General features: G+C 45.5%; 1 protein-coding gene and 2 long non-coding RNA genes across 3 annotated transcripts in view; 1 reads left to right on the plus strand and 2 right to left on the minus strand.

Annotated features, from left to right (window-relative positions):
• DLL4 (delta like canonical Notch ligand 4) lies at positions 1-11,870 on the plus strand. The gene is made up of 11 exons (XM_030452131.1): positions 1-346; positions 491-754; positions 1,163-1,220; positions 1,991-2,260; positions 3,362-3,422; positions 3,533-3,663; positions 5,028-5,197; positions 6,329-6,548; positions 6,998-7,706; positions 8,428-8,536; positions 9,931-11,870. The coding sequence occupies exons 1-11, from the start codon at positions 293-295 to the stop codon at positions 9,934-9,936; spliced, it is 2,052 nt and encodes a 683-aa protein (XP_030307991.1). The 5' UTR covers positions 1-292; the 3' UTR covers positions 9,937-11,870.
• LOC115598449 lies at positions 4,540-5,887 on the minus strand. The gene is made up of 3 exons (XR_003987665.1): positions 5,819-5,887; positions 5,560-5,704; positions 4,540-4,742 (listed from the first exon to the last, which is right to left on the minus strand). It is a non-coding gene; the product is annotated as an uncharacterized LOC115598449 (long non-coding RNA).
• The window catches only part of LOC115598448, a 20,733-nt gene continuing 17,941 nt past the window's right edge, over positions 9,267-12,058 (minus strand). Inside the window, exon 4 of the long non-coding RNA XR_003987664.1 lies at positions 9,267-9,437. This is a non-coding gene — a long non-coding RNA (uncharacterized LOC115598448). The remainder of the gene's footprint in view (positions 9,438-12,058) is intronic.

Genomic DNA, 12,058 nt, shown 5'->3' on the forward strand with positions numbered 1-12,058 from the left:
CCCTCCGCGTCTCTCACCAACCCACCCGGCTTTGGAGTTTATAAAGGCGACGACAGCGACCAGAGGTCCTGGCTGCAGGATTAATTCCCAGAAGGGGACGGATCGACACCTGGATTTTACCTTCCGATTTCTGCTGGTGCTCGGGGGATATTTAGAAGAGCGGGTTGCTCCAGGAGAATCGCCGTGTCGCCTCTCTTTTCTCCCTCGACTGAGAAGCACTTGCTTGGACCATTTGAGGAATACAAGAGGAAAACTAAACCCACTAAGAACTGGAAGCTTGAATAACACAAGGATGACAGCCTTGCGCATCTTTGGCTTGACGTTTCTGTTAATGATTTTGCAGCAGGTAATCGCACATCGGAAAAAAAAAAAAAAAAAAAAAAAAAAAAGAGGGTTCGCGAAATGTAAAGTGGGTGATGGAAGCAAGTTTGCATGGCAAAGCCGGGGTAAGGTCTGATTTGGCTATTTTGTGTGTCTCCCCTTTGTGCAGAGGGTATCCGGCTCTGGCGTCTTCCAGCTGGAGCTACACGAATTCGTGAATAGCCACGGGTTTCTGGCCAGCGGGAAGCCCTGCTCCCCCCATTGCAGGACCTTCTTTCGCGTTTGTTTGAAGCATTTTCAGGCAGTGGTCTCTCCGGGATCCTGCACTTTCGGCAGCATCATCACCCCGGTTCTGGGAATAAACTCCTTCAGCATCAAGGATACAGAGAGATTTGACAGCCTCATTAAGTTGCCCTTTAACTTCACGTGGCCGGTGAGATTCCACTTTAGACCCGATGGCGATGGTGGGGCAGGAGGGCGGCAAGGGCAGGCTGATCGCAGAGCGCTGTTAATCTGTCATGTAAACAAATTACTTTCGCCTTTGTACTTATTTCCAGAACTTCCTTTAAAGGAAAGAACAAAACAAAACAAAACAAGCAAACAAAAAAACAAAAGAGAGATGAGAAAGCGCATCCAACCCAGAAGCACTTGGGATAATAAAATGTTATTAAGAGAAATGAAAGCAAGGAGCAGAGCGGGGGGGGGGGAGGGTGTTTGCTGTGTACCAGCGGCATGCAGGAAGGAGAGAGGGTAGCGAGCCGCGGGCAGGGCCGGTGCGGGGCAAGGGGTCTCCGGGTTTCTGGGGGTGAGGTGGGGCTGACGCTGTTTCTCCCATCCGCAGGGCACCTTCTCCCTGATCATCCAGGCCTGGCATGCGCCCGCCAACTACCTGCCCGAAGGTGACTACGGCCGCGCGCGCCGGCAGGGGACACCCGCGAGGCGGCAGCGCCCCTACGGTCCCCCCCCCCACATCCTCATCCTCATCCCCGTACCCCCCCCCCCCCCTCTCCTTCATCCCCATCCCGAAGAGGTTTAGCCCGCCCCCCCCTTCTCTTTCCTCTCCCCCCCCGGCTCAGCTGTTTATACGGTAACTTCAGGGCCGGCTTTATCCCAGCATCAGGAGCCGGTCCCCAACGATATCCATCAGGGGCCGCTTTGATTCTGCCCCGGCCTAATCTCCCAACACAATTGCGTTTCCTCCGGGTTATTTTTGGCGTGGGAAAGCGAGGAGGGCTGCGGTGAGAAAGCCGGGAGGCTGCCAGCGAGCCCCGGTCGCCTTTTCCTGTATTTTACACCTTGCTCGAATTCCGCCCTTTGGAAAGGAATAATGGCTTTGGGATGTTTTTCTGAGCGGAAAGGAAAAGGATATTTCACGGCAGCCCTCGCTTTTAAAGGCCCCTCCACTGAGCCCCCCTTGGCCAGGGTTGATGCTACGCCCCCTTGCACACCCCCCCCCCCGGCCACCTTCGCATGCAGCCCATGCCCTTACATACATACATAGATATACATACTTATATATGTGCACACACATATGTGTATGCACATGTGCGAGCAGGGGGGCACCGCTCCGCTCGGAGGTGGGGTGGGTGGGTGTGGGGTGGTGGTTTTGGCGACGGGGACTTGGCGAGCCGTGTCCGCCGGTGGCTGACACGGAGCTGCTGTCCCGCAGTCTCCCGGCCGCCCTCGGAGGAGTGGCTCATCAGCCAAGTGTCGATCCAGAGGCCGCTGTCGGTGGGCGAGGGGTGGTCGCAGGACGTGCAGAGCAGCCAGCAGACCCAGCTGCGTTACTCCTACCGCGTGGTCTGCAGCGAGAACTACTACGGCGAGAGCTGCTCCCGCCTCTGCAAGCGACGCGACGACCGCTTCGGACACTACGTCTGCGAGGCCGACGGCAGCCTGGCCTGCCTGCCCGGTTGGACCGGCGAGTACTGCACCGAGCGTAAGTGCCCGAGGGTGGGCGGCAGCGGCGGAGGTTTGGGGGTGAAGGGAAGGGGGGATCGATGGAACGGCGGTCGTCCCTCCAGCCCTCGTGCGGTTCTCCTCTCTTCCCCGGGGCCTTCACGGGCTTTGGGTGGGTGTAGCTCCCGGAGGCCTCAGAGCCCTTAAGGGACACCAGTCGCTTGGGCCACCCGGTCCGCACCGACGGGATGCTAGCGCGGGGAGGGGGCTGCCGCCTCAGGAGCGTCGGACCCCGCGGTATCAGGGAGGCTCCTTGACGAAAGGACCCGGGACTCGAAAGTGTGTCCCCATGTCCAGTTCCGCCCGCTGGCCTGACCCTGGCTGTAGCAGTTTTTCCAGCCAGTCCTTAAAACACGGTGGCTTCAACAAGGCTTTGGGGTTTCAAAGCATCGTGCGGGGTGAGACGCCCATGTTTTCATGCCGACCTTCCCACTCCCTGCCTGGAGAGAGAAATCAAGCCCCATGCCGAGGACTTTGCCCTCTTTGACTGCAACTATCGGTGCTGTGCTTCCCCTCTGCGAGCATTAGTGGCAAAGAAAGAGCAGAGAATGATCTTGACTGATATCCCTGTATGGGCAGTATCTATTCCAAGTTACAAGTGCTAGCAGCTTGCCCACACTAATGCTTCCACCCTTCCTGCTGCCAGAGATGAGGCAGGTGTTATGTTGTAGTAGTGGGAATCTTTAGTTTGGGCTTCGGGTCCTGGTTTTTTTTGTTGGCTTTTTTTTTTTTTTCCAGTCTTTCATTCCCACAAGCCTCGTCTGCTCACTCCTTCTCTAGCCAGAGTTGTAATAGTTCATGTTTGTTGCATAAACAGAAAAATTGAAGGACAGCTTGTCAAATGCTCTCCTTGTTCACTTCCTCCTGCTCCAGAACTCCCTGTACTGAGAATTTTTAAGACAAAGCTTTGGAAGTACAAAATTGGTTTTCAAAGTTGATAGGGGTTTTTTTTGTTGTGTTTTGTTTGTTTGGGGTTTTTTTTGTTTGGGGTTTTAAGCTTCCATTTTCCCTTTTAAAAGCTATTCTGTACTGCCATGTGTATTTACCTAAACACTCCTTCTTTTTTATGTTGCCTTTACAGCCATCTGTCTGTCTGGATGCACTGAACAGAATGGATACTGCAACAAGCCCGGGGAGTGCATGTGAGTAGATGGCAATAGCAGTGGGAACTTCAATGTGAAAATGTCACCTTGTAATAGAAACTGAAACAATTTTACATGTCACTGATGTTTCAATTTGACTTTTCTTGTAGCTGCCGTCCGGGCTGGCAGGGCCGCTACTGTGATGAATGCATTCCCCACATAGGCTGCCGCCACGGGACCTGTAAAACACAGTGGCAGTGCATATGTGATGAAGGATGGGGTGGCCTCTTCTGTGATCAAGGTTAGTTCTGAAGTTGGTGTTTGCAGCTCTAGATTGGGTATTCCTCAGTACTGGACTAAGGAATCTGATACATTGGATCTTGCATTCAATTTCCCCAATGTACATGTTCCTATTAGTTTTGTACCATGGCCATCTTACTTATCAGTGTTTGTAGTGATTATGGGTGAAAACAAGTAAGCCTTTTGGGAACCTGCAGTTTTTCTCCCCCCTCAAAAAATCCCCAATCAGCTGGATAAGCGTTGGACAGGCAAGTTTTCTGCATGCTCAAGCTAAGTTTAACTTATTCCTTGTACAACTGTAACAGTTTATTACACAGTTTCCATTAGCAGTAAACACCATAATTTGGGCCTTCCTTATTTTGCATACAAGGAAGTTAACTCATGTGATAAGTCTCGAGCATGAGAGAAAAATCATGTAAGCAAGAATGAAAAGCACAGGTCCCATTTTAAGGTACACCAGACCACTTCCACCTATTCAACCCACTGAATCACTGAACCGTAGCCAGCTGAGCAGTCATGTCCTCAAGGCCATGTATGCACTGCTGGCACTGAGATTATTAAGTGCTCACAGCAAGCTACGTGTTTCCAAGACAGTTACAGGATTAAGACAGAGGAGTCTGAATAGAGCAGGAAAAGTTGCAGATTTTTTTCTGCTTGTAGTTATCTATTAACCAGTTGTATTCAAATTACCCTATGGTATTTGTTGAGCTAATAAAGATTTTCTACTTACGTCCTATGAACTTACATGCTTAACCTTTGTCTCAAATTTAAAGGAAAAAAAAAAGGGCTGTGAGGCTTGGTGGACAATTTAGACAGTTTAAACTACTAACATTTACAACAAGAGTACAGTAAATAATCAATAAAATACTTCTATTTGTTTAAATCACCAAGCCAGACATCTTTATTTCATCCCTCCCTCCCCCAGAACATGCCTCAGAGTACCTTTTGAAGATGGGTCTCACTGTGGCACATTGTGCACAAAGTGTCTCTAGAGCTGTAGCATGCTTGTCAGAGAACATATGCTCATGAAGGATGTTTTCCAACTTGGTATCTAAGTCCCATTGCAGCTAAGGGGTTCACCTACGGAAAAAAAGGGAAAGGATATCAAAACATTGAGAAAATTGAAATTTTGCTGTTTTTCTCGAAATTTAGAGTTTGTGCAATACGGTGATGGATGCAGAGAAATATCTAAAATCAAAGATAATCTGAAACATCTGATTATTACTGAAAACAACCTGGATAGTCACCCACAGTAGCGATAGCAGTGATAATGCTCTGTTAACAATTCTTTTTTATTGGGAGAAGCATTTTGTTTGGAGGTCTTTTCCCAGCTGCCATTTTCTTTAACTCCTGGTCTCTTTGCAGATCTGAACTACTGCACTCACCACAGACCTTGCAAAAATGGAGCAACTTGCATGAACACTGGGCAGGGCAGCTATACGTGTTCATGCAAACCCGGCTTCACCGGCGTGGACTGCGAGCACGAGATCAGCGAGTGTGACAGCAATCCCTGTAGGAATGGTGGCAGTTGCACGGTGAGGGCCTTTTGAATGTGAAGTCTTTGTGTGAAGCAAGCCCCGGGATACCTTTTCGGGATATGGTTCTGTAACAGCATAATGGGAATTTGATAGCACGCGGGTTCATTACTGAGGCTCGCAACTATCGTACTGAACCCTTCCCAAGAGGTGTCAGGGGAGGAAGTCTGTTACAGGAGGAGATGTATCATCTAGATTAGAACTGGTCAACTGATCCTTAGGTTTCTGTGGCAGTCATTATGAGAGGAGAGCAAGATCCAAGGTAGGTGAGGGAGCAGATCTGTAAAAAATAAGCTTCTCAAACCAAGGTTCATACAGAAACGTGCTAAGGCTGTGTTTTAATAACAAATAAAAGAAAATACCTGCTTTCTGTTACGGGCATGACATTAGTCAGACAATGTGAGGGCAATCAGCTGAGACTCATTCTGTGAAACAGGGTCCTGAATTCTTAGTTTACTGCAGTCTAGTGTTTCAGTCTTTTCAGCCCCAGTCAATGATTGATTATGCCTGTTGATAAAGAGATAGATTATAGATATCAAATGTAAGCTGATGCATGTTTAGATTAAAGCTATTGGCACAAGACCCTAGCTCCCTTCTCCCAGGGCCTTGGACATACAGTACCTGGAAAGAAGAAACAGGTTTTTTGTGATCGAAGTGGTGGGACTTATCCATGGTGAAGCAACATAAGCCCATTTAAAGAAAAAAAGGGCCAAGGATAAATGGTTTGATCATAGCTGTGCAGGTTAATACAAGAGGTCTCTTCCAACCCAGAGGATTCTATGATTCTATGGCATTCTGCTCTGGAAAGACTTAAGGGATCCCTTTATACAGTAGTGGTGTTAGTAGTGTTTTTGCCTAGTTGCCTGTAGGCTCCCTACAACTGCATCTCCTGTGCTTGTGTAGCTGCATGGTTACCACCACACTCCAAGTATGGCTGATTCACAGCTCTATCCCTCACAGTCCAGCCTGCAGTCAGATATTTTACACCCCAAATGCTGCTTATACTACATCAGAGCATAGGTGAGAAGGGACAGAACCAGCACTCGCTGCTGACCAGAAAGAAGCATGCAAGCAGCTGTCATTTGGTGGCATCAAAGTGACATCAAAGTGGCATAATGTTTTGTTTTGCAGGATATGGAGAATGGTTACCACTGCCTCTGCCCCCCTGGCTACTATGGCACCCACTGTGAGCACAGTGCTTTGACGTGTGTGGATTCCCCGTGCTTTAATGGTGGCACATGCTTGGAAAAAGAACAAGGGGCCAGCTACACCTGTGTGTGCCCTTTCGGCTTCACGGGGTCAAATTGTGAAAAGAAAGTAGACAGGTGCACAAGCAACCCGTGTGCAAATGGTGAGTCTTTTTTTATCAAAAAATCTCGTGTCTCTGACTCATTTGTGCTTTTCAGTGCGGAAGTGATAGAAATCCAATCTGACCTCTAATCTTCCTCTGATACATTAGTCCCTCTCCCCCAGCTCTGTTCCATATCTACCCTAATTTTGGTCTTCTGCTGGGGGAGGAGGCTCTCACTGGCATTTGCCATGCAGCAAAACAACGCACAAAGTTCATTGTGTGATGGGGAAGGTGGCAGAATTAAGTAAATCCAATTATTACACATTTAGAAGGGGGATAATTTTAAGGAAATGTGATACAATTAGCTGAGCTAGAAGGAACTCCTAGATGAGCAGTTGTTCTGGAAAATTACCTCCCTCTTCTTGAGATAGTATAAAAAAGTAGGGGAGAGGTTTAGGTGAAGTGCATGGCAGACTAATTCTTTTTATTATTGTTTTTTTCTCCCTCAGATGGTAATTGCTTTTACCTTGGTCAGATTCGTGTATGTCGTTGTCGGCCTGGTTTCTCTGGTCAAAAATGTGAGATAAACATCAATGATTGTGCCAGAAACCCATGTTCCAACGGAGGGACTTGTCACGACCTGATCAACGATTACACCTGCACGTGCTTGCCAGGCTACAGTGGCAGGAACTGTGACATCAAAACCAGGGATGAATGTGCTTCTGGGCCCTGTGAGAATGGAGGCACGTGCTACAGTGGACTTTATAGTGCCAACTTTGTCTGTTACTGTCCCTCTGGCTTCATGGGCAACCGCTGTGAACTGCCAGTTTATTCAGTGCCCGTCACACTTCCTCCTAAACCAGTCCCCTGGATTGCTATATCCATGGGGGTGGGTCTGGTGGCTTTGCTCATCCTGTTCTGCATGATAGCAATGGTCATCAGGCAGATGAGGATGCACCCAGAGCAGGACTTGGAGACAATGAACAACCTGTCTGACTTCCAGAAGGACAATCTCATTCCAGCTTCCCAGCTGAAAAACACCAATAAAAATAAAGACCTCGAAGTAGACTGTGGGCTGGAGAAATCAAACTACAAACCCAAGAATCATAAACTGGACTACAATCTGGTAAAAGACCTGACAAGTAGAGGGACCCAGGAAGATAAATATTACAAAAGTGAAAAATGTTTAGGAGAAAAGTCTCCCCTTCGGCTACACAGGTGAGAAGGCAGTTTTCCTTCTTAGTCTTTCTACAGGCTTCTCATCTTCATACCAGTCTAGAAGGAGATGAGAAAATATGTGGAAAAAAAACATCTGAAGGACATACTTAAAACAAACCAGGGCAAATCCAGGAGTCTTGATACCTGGAGCACGTGTGTAGCAGCCAAGCACTATCTTTAGTTAAATTGCATGTGCAGAGTGCTGCTTAGTGTGGTACTGTGAAGGGGAACAGAAGTGGATAGGTTCCTCATAAGCTGGGAGTAAAACATTTCTTCATTAATAGATTTTTGTATTGTGATTACAAGTATGTACTTCACCGACTAAGAAGGCAAAATGATCTGTTCACTGAAAATAATGATAGAGTAAAAATAACTACTCTTTTCTTAAAGAAAAGAGGGCAGGTGTTCACTGGCTCATCAGTCTTCTGATATGTGGAATGAAAGGCTTACCTGGGACCCACTTTTTGATTGTTTCACTGAACTATTTCATGAGCATGCTGTTGGACACAGCAGAAGCATAGGAAGACAGCAGCTATTTCTTACTTCCACTTTTCCAGTATAATGTCCTGCCATTGTATAGAACATGTGAAACTTCATCTTCTGCACTTCCCTCCCACACCTTCACGGTTATCTTGTTCCACCCCTCCATATTCATGGTTGATTTTGAGAGTCAGGCTCATTAGCAGTCAACTAATGTTCTTTTCTCTCTGCCCTGCCTTAGTGAAAAGCCAGAATGTAGAATATCAGCAATATGCTCTCCAAGAGATTCAATGTACCAGTCTGTCTTCGTGATAACAGAAGAAAGGAATGAGTGCATCATAGCCACAGAGGTAAGTGTCCATGCAGGTGGACAGCCATGAATTCATAAAATAAAGGGGTAAATTATCCTTAAGAATTGCAGAGTAACCTTCTCAGGTTACTCCGTTTCCAGGGATGCTGGATGCTTCTCAGCATTCACTTCTCCTCTTTTGTGGCCCACACAGAACACGAAGTGGGCAAACTAAAGGAATCAGGAGCAATTTTTTTTTTCAACCAGAAATGTTGAGTTTAGATAAGTTAGCAGGAGATGAAAACATAGAGCATCATCCCATAAAAAGTCTGTACATTGTAGGTTTATTTCCTCTTATATAGGTAGTCAGCAAAAATAGAAACTATAATCATTCCTAGGCCCACAGATGCACAGCCATACATTTTCCTCTTACTACAATGGATAATCTGTGTTCTGGGGTAACAGGCAAAACTTCTGCAGTTTTCCAGCAGAAGATAGAAGATAGCTGAATATATTAGTGGATAGGCTTAACAACCATTTAGGAAATCAGTAATAAGACTAATAATTTTAACCTCTTGGCATTTAAGCTCCAGCAATGTATTCTCTAATAAGAGTTAGCACTGTTACTGAGAAACATGTCTACATTTTGATATTATTTTGAAAAAGAGGATAAGATACAGGAAAAAGGAACAGCCCAGCATTGAACTTTTAAGACTTTAAAAAGCAGCTATTGAGGAGCCAATCAGTTCTGGAAAATTACTGACCTTTGGAAAAAGGCTTAGTGGAAAGTATAGACATTAATCAATACCTGCCTTCTTCCAGCATAGCCATCTTTACAACCAGGTTTCAGACACCAGGAAAGAGAAGCTTGCTGTGCCATAATAGCAGTGAGCTGTGAAGCCAGATCTGCAGGATTCTGTCTCCTTTGCCAGGGTAGATATCAGGTTTCCTCTTGAAGGCAACTGGAACAGAAGTCAACCACCAATATTAGAAGTTTAAGACTAAGTGAAAGGATTTCTAAAGATGGCAAGATGCTTCATTCCAATTAACTGACCTAAATACCATATCTTCTTTTGAAGAACTTGCTCACCAAACCTAGACTCCCAGGTTTACATCAGACATCTGGAGAAGTGTTTTTACTTTCAGAATGACAGTAAATCCCCATCATTCTCTCTCCACATCATTCTTTGCCTCAGTCCAGGCAGAGAGACTGCTCATCATACAGACAAGTTGATGATTCCATTCCAAGTCTGTATGATTCCATCATACAGACAAGCTGGTGATTCCTTGTCTCTGGACCCAGCAAAAACCATTGAACACTGATATTAGGCTGCAATAATTTTTACCTTAAATTGCTTCAGTTTGGCATACCTGAATAATGGGTTTTTTTATTTCTGCAGTACTCAGTGTGCTGTCCTTCCTTCTCATCCCTGGTATTATTTTGTATCCTGACAGGTATAAGACTGAAGATCAGCCCATTTGCACCTCAGATTTGGTAATGCCAGTAGATGGACGTTCCTGCTGCATTGTTTACAATTCAGAACTGGATTGGACTGTTTTTAATTACATGCAACTTGCTGCTCTCAGGCGGAGGATGGAACTGGGTGAACTGGACAGACTGTGAATTTACTGAAAGATGCAATACACCTTTGTGTTCTTATTGCCCTTATTTCAAGTTTGACACCAGAAATCTCACTTGCTATAGAAGAGGGGAGGCAGAGGGAAGAGAGAGGGGTTAAAAATACTGTTTTAATATGTTTTTAAAAGATACTGAGGCCAGTTCCTCACGGACAGACCCCTGGCTTTCCAGAACTCTTATTTATGGGAGGTGCCAGTAGATGAGGAGGCACTTCAGTATCACAGATGTTGCCATGGAAAGTGTGAAGAAAGACACATTGCTATGCAGATGATGGATACAGTATAAACGAGGTCTCTTTTTTTTGTTTTTTTTGTTTTTTGTTTTTTTTTTGTTCTGAGTTTAAAAGTGCCTAAAATGTGTCAAGTGAATCTAACAAGCCCAAACAGAGACTTGACTGCTCTTTTTGCAGTTACCTGAACAGAATTGGGCAGGCACGGTTGATACTTCCCCATTATTCATCTGTTTGCATCTCCTCTCTCCTGCTGCATGTACTGGAGACAGTGTAAGGAGTGAGAGGAGGAATTCACATAATCTCATTTGGTGATGCTTATGAGATCTGACTGACTCAAGCCACAATATGGGACAGGATTTTTGTGGATTTAAACATTCAAGAAGGAAAAGTTGTGATAAGGAATGTGTACTGCCTCTTGCCCACTGACAAGGAGGAGGCATGATCCCAGCTCTATTTAAAGCCTTACAAATGCGTTTAAAATCAATCAGCTCCTAAAACCTTTATGTGCTGAGCTGCCTAAGCTGTTTTCATGCCCTTTGCACTACCAGTGATTGTGAATAGACATTGCTTTTTATTTCTCCTTCCTCATTCTCTCCTCCCCACTCACCTTCCCCCTGCCCTGCCTCTCCCCCCTCCCTGCCCCCCACCTCCCCCCCGGCCTTATTTTAACACAAATTTGGGGGGTTATGTCGTGTTTCTGAATTAGGTGCCACCTTCTACTGCAAATAGTCTAAATATTTCAGATGCTACTTTCTGAAGGAGAAGTGTGGCCCTCCCACTTCTCCATCAGGTTGCAAAACTCCAACTCCTGCCCTCCATCCCGGTTCCAAATGCCCAGCAACAAAGCACCCACTGAGATGCCCTCTGCCAAGACAGGTAGAGATTAGTCAGAAGGTTCTAGGCTTGTCCTGTTTCTTTCAAACCCATCCACAGCTACACGGAAAAAAGGGGAGACATACCCCTGGAAACCAGAGGAATGAAGGAGCTCTTTTCTTATATATATGTATTTACAGCAATAATATTTGAGACCTCAGTGAGAAGTGTTGTGACACTAAGGAGATGAGACCATGAGGTGGGGCAGACTGACGAGGGAAGAAACAAGATCTCTTGGAAGAAACCTGGACCATGTTATCTGTCAGACAGCAATATTCCTGCCCTTGTAAATCCTGTTGTTGGACTAGCCCATCTACTGCCTTGAACTGTGCAGACAAGACCCCTTTATAATGTCCACTACTGACCTTCTGCTCTGACCACATAGGACCATTTTGAAGATGACCTTCAGAAATCAATAATATGGGTTTTAGTTTGTCTGTTTGTAGTTTATTTTGAAGACTAGTATTTCAGTAATTTAAAAAAAAATCAGAAGCACTGAACTTTCTACGTTTTATAACATTATTTTGTATATAATGTATATTTATAATCAAAACAGAAGTGTAAATATGTTTATTACTTCTCATGTAATGTTTTTAATGTGATGACAAAGTCTGAATTTTATTTTTTTTTCAAGCAATGAAAATACTTTCCTGCTACTATGAAGTTTACTGTGGTTTGTCCTTTTACACTTCTCTGTGACAGGCAAGGTTACCTGAAGCTTCAGAAGTAAATCTGTCTGCTTGCTTCCTGCAGTCAACCCTACATTTACATTTTGCACTCAACTGCATTTGACTGATTTTATAGTGGGTAACTGATGTCAACAGAGCTGTTCAGCTGAG

Source organism: Calypte anna, chromosome 5A (assembly GCF_003957555.1).
Source record: "Calypte anna isolate BGI_N300 chromosome 5A, bCalAnn1_v1.p, whole genome shotgun sequence".
In the NCBI taxonomy this organism is placed as follows: domain Eukaryota; kingdom Metazoa; phylum Chordata; class Aves; order Apodiformes; family Trochilidae; genus Calypte; species Calypte anna.